General features: G+C 39.8%; 1 protein-coding gene across 1 annotated transcript in view; it reads left to right on the top strand.

The window, feature by feature from the left end:
* Positions 1–12,260, top strand: part of NCAM2 (neural cell adhesion molecule 2) — a 242,275-nt gene that overhangs the window by 54,214 nt on the left and 175,801 nt on the right. The window contains exon 8 of the mRNA XM_024212344.1: positions 1,658–1,803. Within this exon, the coding sequence (XP_024068112.1) occupies positions 1,658–1,803 (146 nt within the window). The remainder of the gene's footprint in view (positions 1–1,657; positions 1,804–12,260) is intronic.

Below are 12,260 nucleotides of genomic sequence, written 5' to 3'. Positions count from 1 at the left end.
TGGCCACGGTTCGCTGTCCCGGGCCAATGGGAGCGGCGGGAAGCGGCGCGGGTGAGGGATGTGCTGGCCGCGGCTTCCACCGCCCCCATTGGCCCGGGATGGCGAACCGAGGCCAGTGGGGGCCGCGATCGGCCGAACCTGCCACGTCAGCAGGTAAATAAATTGGCCCGGCCCCCCAGGGTGCTTACCCTGGCGAGCCGCGTGCCAAACGTTGCCGACCCCTGGTTTAGACTATTGAACTTTGTTAGCTTTGTCAAATATACTTGACACAGCAGCGTATGTCACCACTGTAACCACTTGTGTTTGCCTTAAAAGAGTCTGTTTGGGATGGTAGCAATAGACAGCAGGGACCACTATAGTTAGAGGAAATCATGGAAATAATTTTGGAAATAATTTTCTCACATATTACTTTCTAAACTATTCAACTATCAGGCTAAAATTTTTCATGCTTTAGTCTTTGCTTCAAGATGATTTGTGTGTGTGGAAGACTGAGCAAAATCCTAATAATAGTATAAATATATAGGAAAAAAATGGAAATAAGATGTGTGACCATCTTTATCTTAATCACTTTGCTTATATGTTCTATCCCTTTCCCCCAACCTTTGTCTATTTTTGTATGTTTGTTTTTTATCTTTTTAAAATGTGTTCTTTGGGCCAGGAACTGTGTTTTTACAGCACCAATCACAATGGGACTTGTATTCTGACTGAGGCTTTAGCACACAATAATTTAGCATTAGTAAAGGCTCTGGTCCTGTAATGTTGTCCGTGCATATGGACCCTGGCATCCATGTGGATTCCCAGTTGTCAAGAGTCCACCTGCATGGATCTCTTAAGGATCAGGGCACCAGTTTGGAGAAAATTGTTTCAATAGTTTTGCAGTTATGAAAGGTTAAATTCAGCAGGCTAAAAGGTTTAGACTGATTCAAAGTTAATGTAGTATAGGGCATTGGTCTGTCTTAATATCTGAGTCATCTCAGGGTATGGCTACACTACAGGTACTACCTTGGCACAGCTACAGTCCCATAGGTAGATTCTTCCTAAGGCAATAGAATGGCTTTTTCTGTCAATAAAGGTAATTCATCTCCCTAAGTTGCAGTAACTAAGTCAGTGAAATAATTATTCCATTGACCTAGCCACGTCTATCCTGGAGGCTAAGTTGGCTTAACTGTGACACTCAAGCATGTGAATTTTTCACACCCCCTGAGCGACACTGCTAGTTCAATTTAAATTTTAAGTGTAGAGCAGGCCTCAAACTCGGGATCATTACAATATCAGTGTTTTAAGGCATAAGTAAAAAGGAGCAGAAGTAAAGTTGAGATTTCAACTTGATCATTTCATGTCTGCACACCTGAGTGCTTGATTTCTCTGCCTTAATATTATGTTAATGCTATTTGTTGGTTGGTTTTTTTCATAGAATGTATTTAACTTGTTAATAATGCAAGGTCTGTATTCAATTTTGACCTACATTGTTTTAAAAAATAAGTCCCACTCTGCAGTTCGTTTTCCTGTGTTGTGTCATGGATTTTGAAATAGTGCTGCTGATAATCCCAATGGAGTAAACATGAATGAACTTTTAAAACAAAAAGGACATTTAAAAATAAACTGCTATTTAATGTTTCTGATGCACAATGAGTAATATAATTTATACTTTTAACAGTACAGCCTCAGATAATACATCTTAAAAATGAAACCACATTTGAAAACGGTCAAACAACACTGATATGTGAGGCAGAAGGAGAACCTGTACCAGAAATTACTTGGAAAAGAGCCATCGATGGAATAACTTTTTCTGAAGGTGACAAGGTAAAGCAGCATTTCATGTATGTTTCTACAGGATTAGAGATAAGTCTAAATATGTATTGTCATTTTTGTTGTTGGTTTTTTAATAGAAAACTAATGTAGAAAACAATTAATAGGCTTATATTAGAACTGGAGGATGCTTTGTTTACGAGGTCATAGCACTGTGGTATAAAAATCCTAAAAATTTAAATGAAAATATGAAACAAAATATGCTGTCAAATTATTAAAAGTCCAGCTGTCAAAAATTAGAGCTAAACTTTTAAAGGTGTCCTCTTATTTTGGGTTCTTTAATTTCTTGGTGCCCATCTTGAGACATGTGGAACCCAATTTTTAGAGGTGCGGCTCTCCCACAGCTCCCATTCACTTTAGCTGGAGCTTTAGGTGCTCAGCACTTCTGAAAATCAATCTGTAGGTGTCCAAAGTTGGGGACCCAAAAATTGAGGCAGCCAAAATGAAGAACATTTTCGAAAACTTCGTCCTAAACCTTTTGCACCTTCTCTTTACTCCTCTTATCTATTCTTCTCTCCTCATTTTTTTCTTTTGCTCCCAACTTTCCTTCTTACAGCTCAGAGAGACTCTTCTGAGTTCCCACTATAACTGCAATACATTTGTTTCTACAATGTTTTCTTTCATAACTGAATGGGATGGGAAAGGATAAGATTCTTCCAATATAAACAAAAACATAAATAGATGAGTTATTGTGGGAACAAAGAACTGTGCAGGAGGGGAGTGGTGAAGGGCAGACAGGTATTAGAAAAAAGGCATAATTTTACCCCTAATCAAGTCAACAGCAAGACTCCAGCTGATTGCAATAGGAGCAGGAGCAGGGCCACAGGAGGGGACTGAGTCAAATATTTAAAAATTTCCCTTTCAGTGGTTTCACAATGCTATTTGCTTGCTGGTATTTTTTTTTTTCATGTACATTTTGGAGTTTCTCTGCTTCATTTGAAGGGAGTGAGATGGCATCTTGATTGGTGGCAAAAATGAGAATATTGAGTACAGGAAGCAGAGCAGATGGATTGTAGTAGCCACTCAGGTTAGAGATATTTCCGTATCCATAGTACCATTACTGAAAAATAACTGTACAGTGATTCTGCCAGTCAGATTCTCCCAGAGCCAAACAGAGTACAGGAAATTAGTGAATGGAAGAAAAATGCACATTTTTGCCTCCTCAAGGGTCTGATCTAAAGTGAAAAGAAAATAATGGAATTACCTTCATTGACTTCAAGTGGGCTTTGCTTGAGGCCCTTCCTTTACTCCCTGCACTCTGATTGGATGAGATATTCCCATTTCAATAAAACCATATAGGTGAATATTTGCAATTTTACATCATAATCTTTGCAAGAAATATAAATTAAAACAGAAGCAAAAGACCAACTGAAATATTTTGGGTTAAATTTTGCCAATGGTAGCATCCTTCTATTGCACGTACAAAGGGCAACATTTCTGGTGTTGGAATGTACCTTAGGATAGCTTTGCCATATCAAGCAGTGAACTCAAATAAATTCCATTAATAGCTTGATAACTTTTTGTGCAATCTGGCCCTAAGTATTCCCCTATATTTCATACAGTATTATGCTTTCCATACATTGTGTGGAAGGTTAAAACTCTGTGTGTCAGTATTGATCCATGTTGCACCTCTTTCTTTTTAGATTGTGCATCAACCTAAAAGGGTAGTGATGAACAAACTCAGTTCAGCTACCTTTTGTATGCTTGACACACTGCATATAAAAGGTCAAAAGAAATGGGATTCAAGAGGGTTGTACAATTGCCTTTTGCTTTTACCATTGAATGTCCCTCTTACTTCATTCATTGCTCATCTGGACAGTATTTGATGGGGCAGAGATTAAGTCACCGGCTTGGAAACTTGGCTATTCAGTTTAGAGTTTACTTATACCTTCCCCAACTCACTTGTATTTGAACCTTATTACAGTGGCATGGTGGAAATTTCATAATCAATGGTGTGTCCTCTCTGTATCTGTTTACATTTACATTTACATTTAGATTGTATCCTGAAAAAGGAGTTTATTTTTTAAAAAGAGCTTTTATAGATACGTTACTTGTAACACCCAAATGAAACATTATGATCAACAATTCTGACCTGCATAGCATAGACTATAAAATGTCTCCAATAATTCTTGCATTGAGCCCAATAATTTATTGTTCAGCTTTGTGGGTAGTATTTATTTAGTCTGTTCAGGGAGCTACCTGCACTGTAAGTGAGGTGAGCCTACCCTGTCACTGATCTTTATTGGCTAAAAACTAATATTGGAATACATTGCAACAATGCATATTATGACTTTACTTCAAAAGTTCTAATTCCTTTGAAAAATATTAGCACATATAAATAAATTGAGGACACTTATGTGATTGTCACTAGTTTTAAATTTAGCACATTTTTTGGCCTAGACTGCTGTGGTATAATCACTAGCTTAGCTTTAAGCACAACAGCTCCACATTCACAAACTGTGGGCACAAGTATGTATCCCAATTAGATTTCTCTCTCATTGAAAGACTCTAGCTAAATTGTCTCAATTGTCTCGTATTGCTAGCAAGTAGGACATTGTGGCTGTTAGCTTTATTTATTTAAAGTTAGCTATTTCCTTCCTTTGGAAATGATAGGAGTATTATATCACTAGCCAGTTTAGACTGTACTAGAAAAGAAATACATTTAGCTACATATTAAAGTCTCTCAATAGACCAGGGGTCGGCAACGTTTGGCACGCGGCTCGCCAGGGTAAACACCCTGGCGGCCCGGGCCAGTTTATTTACCTGCTGATGCGGCAGGTTCGGCCGATCGCGGCCCCCACTGGCCGCGGTTCGCCGTCCCGGGCCAATGGGGGCAGCGGGAAGCCGCGGCCAGCACATCCCACGGCCCGTGCCGCTTCCCACCGCCCCCATTGCCTCCTCTATTTGAGGTCAAGACACTGACCTGTTTTCATGATTTGCCCTCAGAGGATAGAAATTTCATGCTCTAATAAGAATATAACATTGGGGATCTATTATCGACCACCTGACCAGGACGGTGATAGTGATGATGAAATACTAAGGGAAATTAGAGAGGCTATCAAAATTAAGAACTCAATAATAGTGGGGGATTTCAAGTATCCCCATATTGACTGGGAACATGTCACCTCAGGACGAAATGCAGAGATAAAATTTCTCGATACTTTAAATGACTGCTTCATGGAGCAGCTGGTACGGGAACCCACAAGGGGAGAGGCAACTCTAGATTTAGTCCTGAGGGGAGCGCAGGAGCTGGTCCAAGAGGTAACTATAGCAGGACCGCTTGGAAATAGTGACCATAATACAATAGCATTCAACATCCCTGTGGTGGGAAGAACATCTCAACTGCCCAACACTGTGGCATTTAATTTCAAAAGGGGGAACTATGCAAAAATGAGGGGGTTAGTTAAACAGAAGTTAAAAGGTACAGTGACTAAAGTGAAATCCCTGCAAGCTGCATGGGCGCTTTTTAAAGACACCATAATACAGGCCCAACTTCAATGTATACCCCAAATTAAGAAACACAGTAAAAGAACTAAAAAAGAGCCACCATGGCTTAACAGCCATGTAAAAGAAGCAGTGAGAGATAAAAAGACTTCCTTTAAAAAGTGGAAGTCAAATCCTAGTGAGGCAAATAGAAAGGAACATAAACACTGCCAAATTAAGTGCAAGAATGTAATAAGAAAAGCCAAAGAGGAGTTTGAAGAACGGCTAGCCAAAAACTCCAAAGGTAATAACAAAATGGTTTTTAAGTACATCAGAAGCAGGATGCCTGCTAAACAACCAGTGGGGCCCCTTGATGATCGAGATACAAAAGGAGCGCTTAAAGACGATAAAGTCATTGCAGAGAAACTAAATGGATTCTTTGCTTCAGTCTTCACGGCTGAGGATGTTAGGGAGATTCCCAAACCTGAGCTGGCTTTTCTGGGTGACAAATCTGAGGAACTGTCATGGATTGAAGTGTCACGAGAGGATGTTTTGGAATTAATTGATAAACTTAACATTAACAAGTCACCGGGACCAGATGGCATTCACCCAAGAGTTCTGAAAGAACTCAAATGTGAAGTTGCGGAACTGTTAACTAAGGTTTGTAACCTGTCCTTTAAATCAGCTTCTGTACCCAATGACTGGAATTTAGCTAATGTAACGCCAATATTTAAAATGGGCTGTAGAGGTGATCCCAGCAATTACAGACCGGTAAGTCTAACGTCTGTACCAGGCAAATTAGTCGAAACAATAGTTAAGAATAAAATTGTCCGACACATAGAAAAACATAAACTGTTGAGCAATAGTCAACGTGGTTTCTGTAAAGCGAAATCGTGTCTTACTAATCTATTAGAATTCTTTGAAGGGGTCAACAAACATGTGGACAAGGGGGATCCAGTGGACATAGTGTACTTAGATTTCCAGAAAGCCTTTGACAAGGTCCCTCACCAAAGGCTCTTATCTAAATTAAGCTGCCATGGGATAAAAGGGAAGGTCCTTTCATGGATTGAGAACTGGTTAAAAGACAGGGAACAATGGGTAGGAATTAATGGTAAATTCTCAGAATGGAGAGGGGTAACTAGTGGTATTCCCCAAGGGTCAGTCCTCGGACCGATCCTATTCAACTTATTCATAAATTATCTGGAGAAAGGGGTAAACAGTGAGGTGGCAAAGTTTGCAGATGATACTAAACTGCTAAAGATAGTTAAGACCAAAGCAGACTGTGAAGAACTTCAAAAAGATCTCACAAAACTAAGTGATTCGGCAACAAAATGGCAAATGAAATTTAATGTGGATAAATGTAAAGTAATGCACATTGGAAAAAATAACCCCAACTATACATACAATATGATGGGGGCTAATTTAGCTACAACAAGTCAGGGAAAAGATCTTGGAGTCATCGTGGATAGTTCTCTGAAAATGTCCACGCAGTGTGCAGAGGCGGTCAAAAAAGCAAACAGGATGTTAGGAATCATTAAAAAGGGGATAGAGAATAAGACTGAGAATATATTATTGCCCTTATATAAATCGATGGTACGCCCTCATCTCGAATACTGCGTACAGATGTGGTCTCCTCATCTCAAAAAAGATATACTGGCTCTAGAAAAGGTTCAGAAAAGGGCAACTAAAATGATTAAGGGTTTGGAACGGGTCCCATATGAGGAGAGATTAAAGAGGCTAGGACTCTTCAGCTTGGAAAAGAGAAGACTAAGGGGGGATATGATAGAGGTATATAAAATCATGAGTGATGTGGAGAAAGTGGATAAGGAAAAGTTATTTACTTATTCCCATAATACAAGAACTAGGGGTCATCAAATGAAATTAATAGGCAGCAGGTTTAAAACAAATAAAAGGAAGTTCTTCTTCACGCAGCGCACAGTCAACTTGTGGAACTCTTTACCTGAGGAGGTTGTGAAGGCTAGGATTATAACCGAGTTTAAAAGAGAACTGGATAAATTCATGGTGGTTAAGTCCATTAATGGCTATTAGCCAGGACGGGTAAGGAATGATGTCCCTAGCCTCTGTCTGTCAGAGGGTGGAGATGGATGGCAGGAGAGAGATCACTTGATCACTGCCTGTTAGGTTCACTCCCTCTGGGGCACCTGGCATAGGCCACTGTCAGTAGACAGGATACTGGGCTAGATGGACCTTTGGTCTGACCCTGTACGGCCTTTCTTATGTTCTTATGTTGTTATGAGTTTGATGGGTCATTGAACTTCCAGGCAACCTGGAGAGGAAGAGGATTGAAATACCACTGATTTTGTTTTGGTAGGACTTGATACAAATCTTTTATCCCGAACTGTCAACATATAGTGGTGCCTGAATGCCTTCTGCGAGATTTGTTCTCATAGATCACCTTACTTTATAAAAGATCTTTGACAAAAGAAGTGATAGAAATATGTTACAGCATTGGTTGCAAATGTTTAATGTTGAGTTAAAACAATTGTGATGTAAAGAGTTTTGAAGTTTTATGCTATGCCTATGCAGAAGGTGAGGATAGGTTATGTTGCCTTTACCATCATAGCATCTGTGAAGCACAGTTTCAGATGGTGCATAGTTTAGTTAATCTGGGTTCCTGACACTCAGTTACTGGATTGCATTTTTTCTCTCTAAAGAGTTTTCCTGCTACATTATACATGATATTGCTCAGAGCTAGACTGAGCAGTCAACTATCAGAAAGGCAAGTCAATATCTTGAGGGGCAAAGGCTGAGTTTATTGTAGCAGTGGCTAATTTGACTGTCTAAGCTTCTGAAAATTTCAGGAGTGCCCCCATCATGACCTATGAATAGTATCATATCCTTCCTGGCTAGCCAACAGTAGTAGTGGAGTGTGAGTTTATTGATGTTTGAAATAAGCAACAGTTCCTTCTGAGACTGCAGGGTCCTAGTTTCTTTTAAGAAAGCTAGTGTGTGATGTCTGCTCAAAATCGTCTCTTGGTGCTGACAATCTTGCTAACTTTGATATGTCCAAAATGTTTTTTGGGGAAAAAAGTCATAGAAAATATTGTAGCTGGCTGCTCTAGGGTTTCTGTGTCCTCATACTTTCTTAACCCTAGTTAATCATGTTAATGTGACTGGTCAGTGATCTACCTCTAATGTTAGATGAAGATCAAGATCTTTGTGCATTGGTGGTTCTTCTAGGGCCTGTCTGCTCCATACTCACTTGGCTGCACAGCAGCTCGTTGTCGGATTTATAGACCTGTCCCAATCATTGCACACCAGACAGCTCCTTTTCCAGCCTCTAGGCCTCTATTCAGTCATTCCGGACTCTGGCAGCCTCCAGAAATCTTATGAGGTTGAGTTATCTGGGTAGATAACAGTTGAGGGATAACTGATGAGTTTTAACAGAGCTGGCTGAGGTGCTTTCTGGACTGTCAGTGTTGATTTGAAATAAGTCTTGGAACACTGAAGAAATTCCAGAGGACAGTAAGAAAGCTAATGTGCCGACCTTTTAAAAGAGTAAATGAGTAACTATATACCTGTCACCCTGACATTGAGCTTGGGAAATATAATGGAATGAATGATGGGGGACTTGATTAATAAAGAATTTAAAAAGGGAATATAATTAATGCTAATCAACATAGGTTTATAAAAAACAGAGCTTGTCAAATTTGTGGAGAACTGGGAAACATCTGATTTAATTTTATGAATGAAATGTGAGTCAGTTTTCCTTCTTACCCTGCATTGTTGCCCACTGAAGGGGTTAACATGTTTCTTGAAATATGATAAGAAATGCAGCAACTGAGAGGAAGTCACCTAATGTGAATGAACTATCAGAAACTAGCTAACTAGCGGCAATTACTGTAAATCCACAGATGCATAAATAAGACTGCAGAAGTAGCACCTCCTTGTGGAAAGTTACATATACTGGTTTTGAGTGGGTTCAGGAGTCCCAGCAGACAAAGAATTGAGAATGCATAAAATGGGAAGATTGCTATAGAGAAGGGTTCACATTCACTTAGCCTTAGAACTGACATGAGACTTTCACCAAGAGGAAATAGTCTTGAAATCATGATTTGAGGACTTCAGTAACTCAACCAGGTGTTACGGGTCTTTTACAGGAATGGGTGGGTGAGGTTCTGTGGCGTACTATGTGCAGGAAGTTGACACTAGATTATCATGATGGTCCCATCTGGCCTTAATATCTGTGAGTCTAACCTTGCTGGAAAGGTTGAAAGACTTTGAAATCTACCAGAATCTCCATATAGAAGATGGGTGACAACTGCTAAGGCAGGCATGCATATAAGCTGTTCATTGTTTTCAAGTTATGTTTTATCTTTAATGCTTGTGTTCTAAATAAATACTTTGCTTTATGAAGTCTGGCTGGTCACTGGTAAAACCTGTCATAGCCCTTGGAAGATAACAGGACCACAAGTGCTGGAGTAACCTCAGGCTTGCTAAAGTGATAACAGTGAAGGGCAGGAGAAATTGCAGCCTACATCCCCATTCTAGAGGAAGAGGAATGTTGGTTCCCACCCCAAGAGAGGTGACAACTGGAGGCCAGAGATTTAGTGGGGGTGCTTCCAAGGAAGCCACAAAAGGGTCAGAGATGCAGTGACCCCAAAACTTTGCCAAAACTAACTTGATATTTATTTCTGATGATATTACAGGTTTGGTAGATAAAGGTAATAGTGTAATGTAAGGATTGATTGTAGACCGTATGCTATTTAACATTTTTTATCAATCACTTGGAAGGAAATAAAATCATTACTGATAAAGTCTGCAGACAACACAAAGATTTGGGAAGTGTTAAATAATAGGTTACTGATACAGACTGCTTAGTAAAGTGGGTGCAACCAAACAATATGCATTTTAATATAGACAAATATAAATGTATGCACTTAGGAACCATGAATATAGGCCATACTTACAGGATATGGGACTTTATCCAGGAAAGCAGTGGCTCTGAAAAAGACTTGGGGGGGTCATGGTAGATATTCAGCTGAACATCAGCTCACTGTGGCCAAAAAGGCTAATGTGATCCTTGGATGACTAACTAGGAATAAACAGGAATAGAGAGGTTATATTACCTATGTATTTGGCATTGATGTGACTGTTATGGAATACGGTGTCCAGTTCTGGTGTCCATCATTCAAGAAGGATGTTGAAAAATTAGACAGTTTGGAGAAGATTAAATGATTGGAAAACATGCCTTGAGGTGAAAGACTTATGGCGCTCAATCTATTTAGCTTATTGAGGGAAAGTTAAGGACTGTTTCATCACTATTTATAAGTGCTAACATGGGGAATACATATTTCGTAATAGAGGGCTCTTCAATCTTGCAGACAAAGGTATAATAAGATCCAGTGACTGGAAGTTGAAGTTAGACAAATTCAGACTTGAAATAAGCCTCCCCCCTTTTTTTTTACAGTAAGAGCTGGTTGAGAATTTTTCGACTGAACATTTTTCATTGTAAAATACTGATTTGTTGAAACCAACTTTTTCTAGAAATACAAGTTTCCACAAAAAATTTGTCAGGAAAGGATTGTAAGGTCCAAGATGTAATTTAGAGAGAGAGAATAAGGCAACCCAGTCCTATGGTTAGGGCACTCACCTGAACTCTGGGAAACCCAAGTTTAAGTCCTGTGCTGCCCAATTTGGAGCAGAGATGTGATCCTGGGTCTCCCACAGCCCAGGTGACTGTGCTGACCACAGAGCTGTAGAGTTAATGTGTCTTTCTGTGTCCCAATGAATATTTACACATAGGAATGGCTCCAGCAGGAGACATTGAGACAGACTAGATCAGACAGAGCAGGGACTTGAACCTGAGGCTCCCATACCTCCAGGGAATTGGGCTATTTTCTGAGGTTTGTGGGTCTCTTTCTTTTCATAAAAAGTTATTTGTTTGGACCAAGCCCTAGTTTAATTTTTTGTTTGGCCTGATCTCTAAACTTACTTAAATACAAAGTTTACATTTTGTTAATACATTATGCAAATGAATGGATATATCCTGTCTAGTTGAATTTCAAGTTTAGAAATGTCAGCCATTTAATCCTTCTGCTAATGCGCTAAATACACATGAAATGGATGCTGTCAAGTACTTTATGGGTTGTAATATTTCATGTAATGTTTTCAATAAAGTTCTAGAAGCTTGTAAATGACATTTCTTTCTCTGTGTTATATGCAGTTTTTCTGTGTTTATGTTGGTCCCAGGATATTGGAGAGACAAGGTGGGTAAAGTACTGTCTTTTATTGGACCAACTTCTGTTGCTGAGAGAAACAAACTTTCAGACTTACACAAAACTCTTCCTTAGGGTATGTCTACATTACAAAATTAGGTAGACCTAAATTATGTTGCCGTACAGCCACCAGAGTAATTAGATTGCTTTTGCCATGTCCACAGTATGCTCCGTGTGTCAGCAGTGCATGTCAGCACCAGGAGCACTTGCACTGATTTAACTGTCAGCATGGGGCATTGTAGGACACCTTCTGAAAGGCAGCAATAGTTGATGTAAGCAATGCAGTGTCTACACTGACATTGTCAACCTAACTACGTCGACCGAAACACTATGCCTCTCAAAAAGATGGAATTATTAAGTCGGCATAGCAGGCAAATTGCATCAGTGGGAGTGACATATTAGTATAGATGCTTACAGAGTTAGGTTGACGTAAGCTGCCTTGTGGTGTAACAGTTAAATATATGGGGACACAGAAGGCTAAAGAACAAAACATAGCTGGGGGAGGTAGGGGCTATTGGATCATAGATTGTTGTAATAAACCATAAATCCAGTGCGTGTCCAGGGTTTTGGAGCGGAGCCCGGATCTGGAGCGCGGAACAGCTCTGGAGCAGTGGAGCTGCAGGTTTTTGCCTGGAGCTGGAGCGGAGCCGGAGCACAGCTCCAAAGCCCTGGACACAATAAACATCCCCACCAGCTTTTGCCTTGAATATGTTTTAACTGCTTATGATAAACAATCTGTTCCACCTTGTATTTAGCTGTGACACTCTGTGTACGTCTACACTGCAATTA

The sequence above is a fragment of the Terrapene carolina genome, unplaced genomic scaffold (assembly GCF_002925995.2).
Source record: "Terrapene carolina triunguis isolate 2854851 unplaced genomic scaffold, T_m_triunguis-2.0 Scaffold38, whole genome shotgun sequence".
In the NCBI taxonomy this organism is placed as follows: Eukaryota; Metazoa; Chordata; order Testudines; family Emydidae; genus Terrapene; species Terrapene triunguis.
The sequence above is the reverse complement of the archived record's forward strand: the minus strand, read 5'-3'. Positions and strand labels throughout refer to the sequence as shown.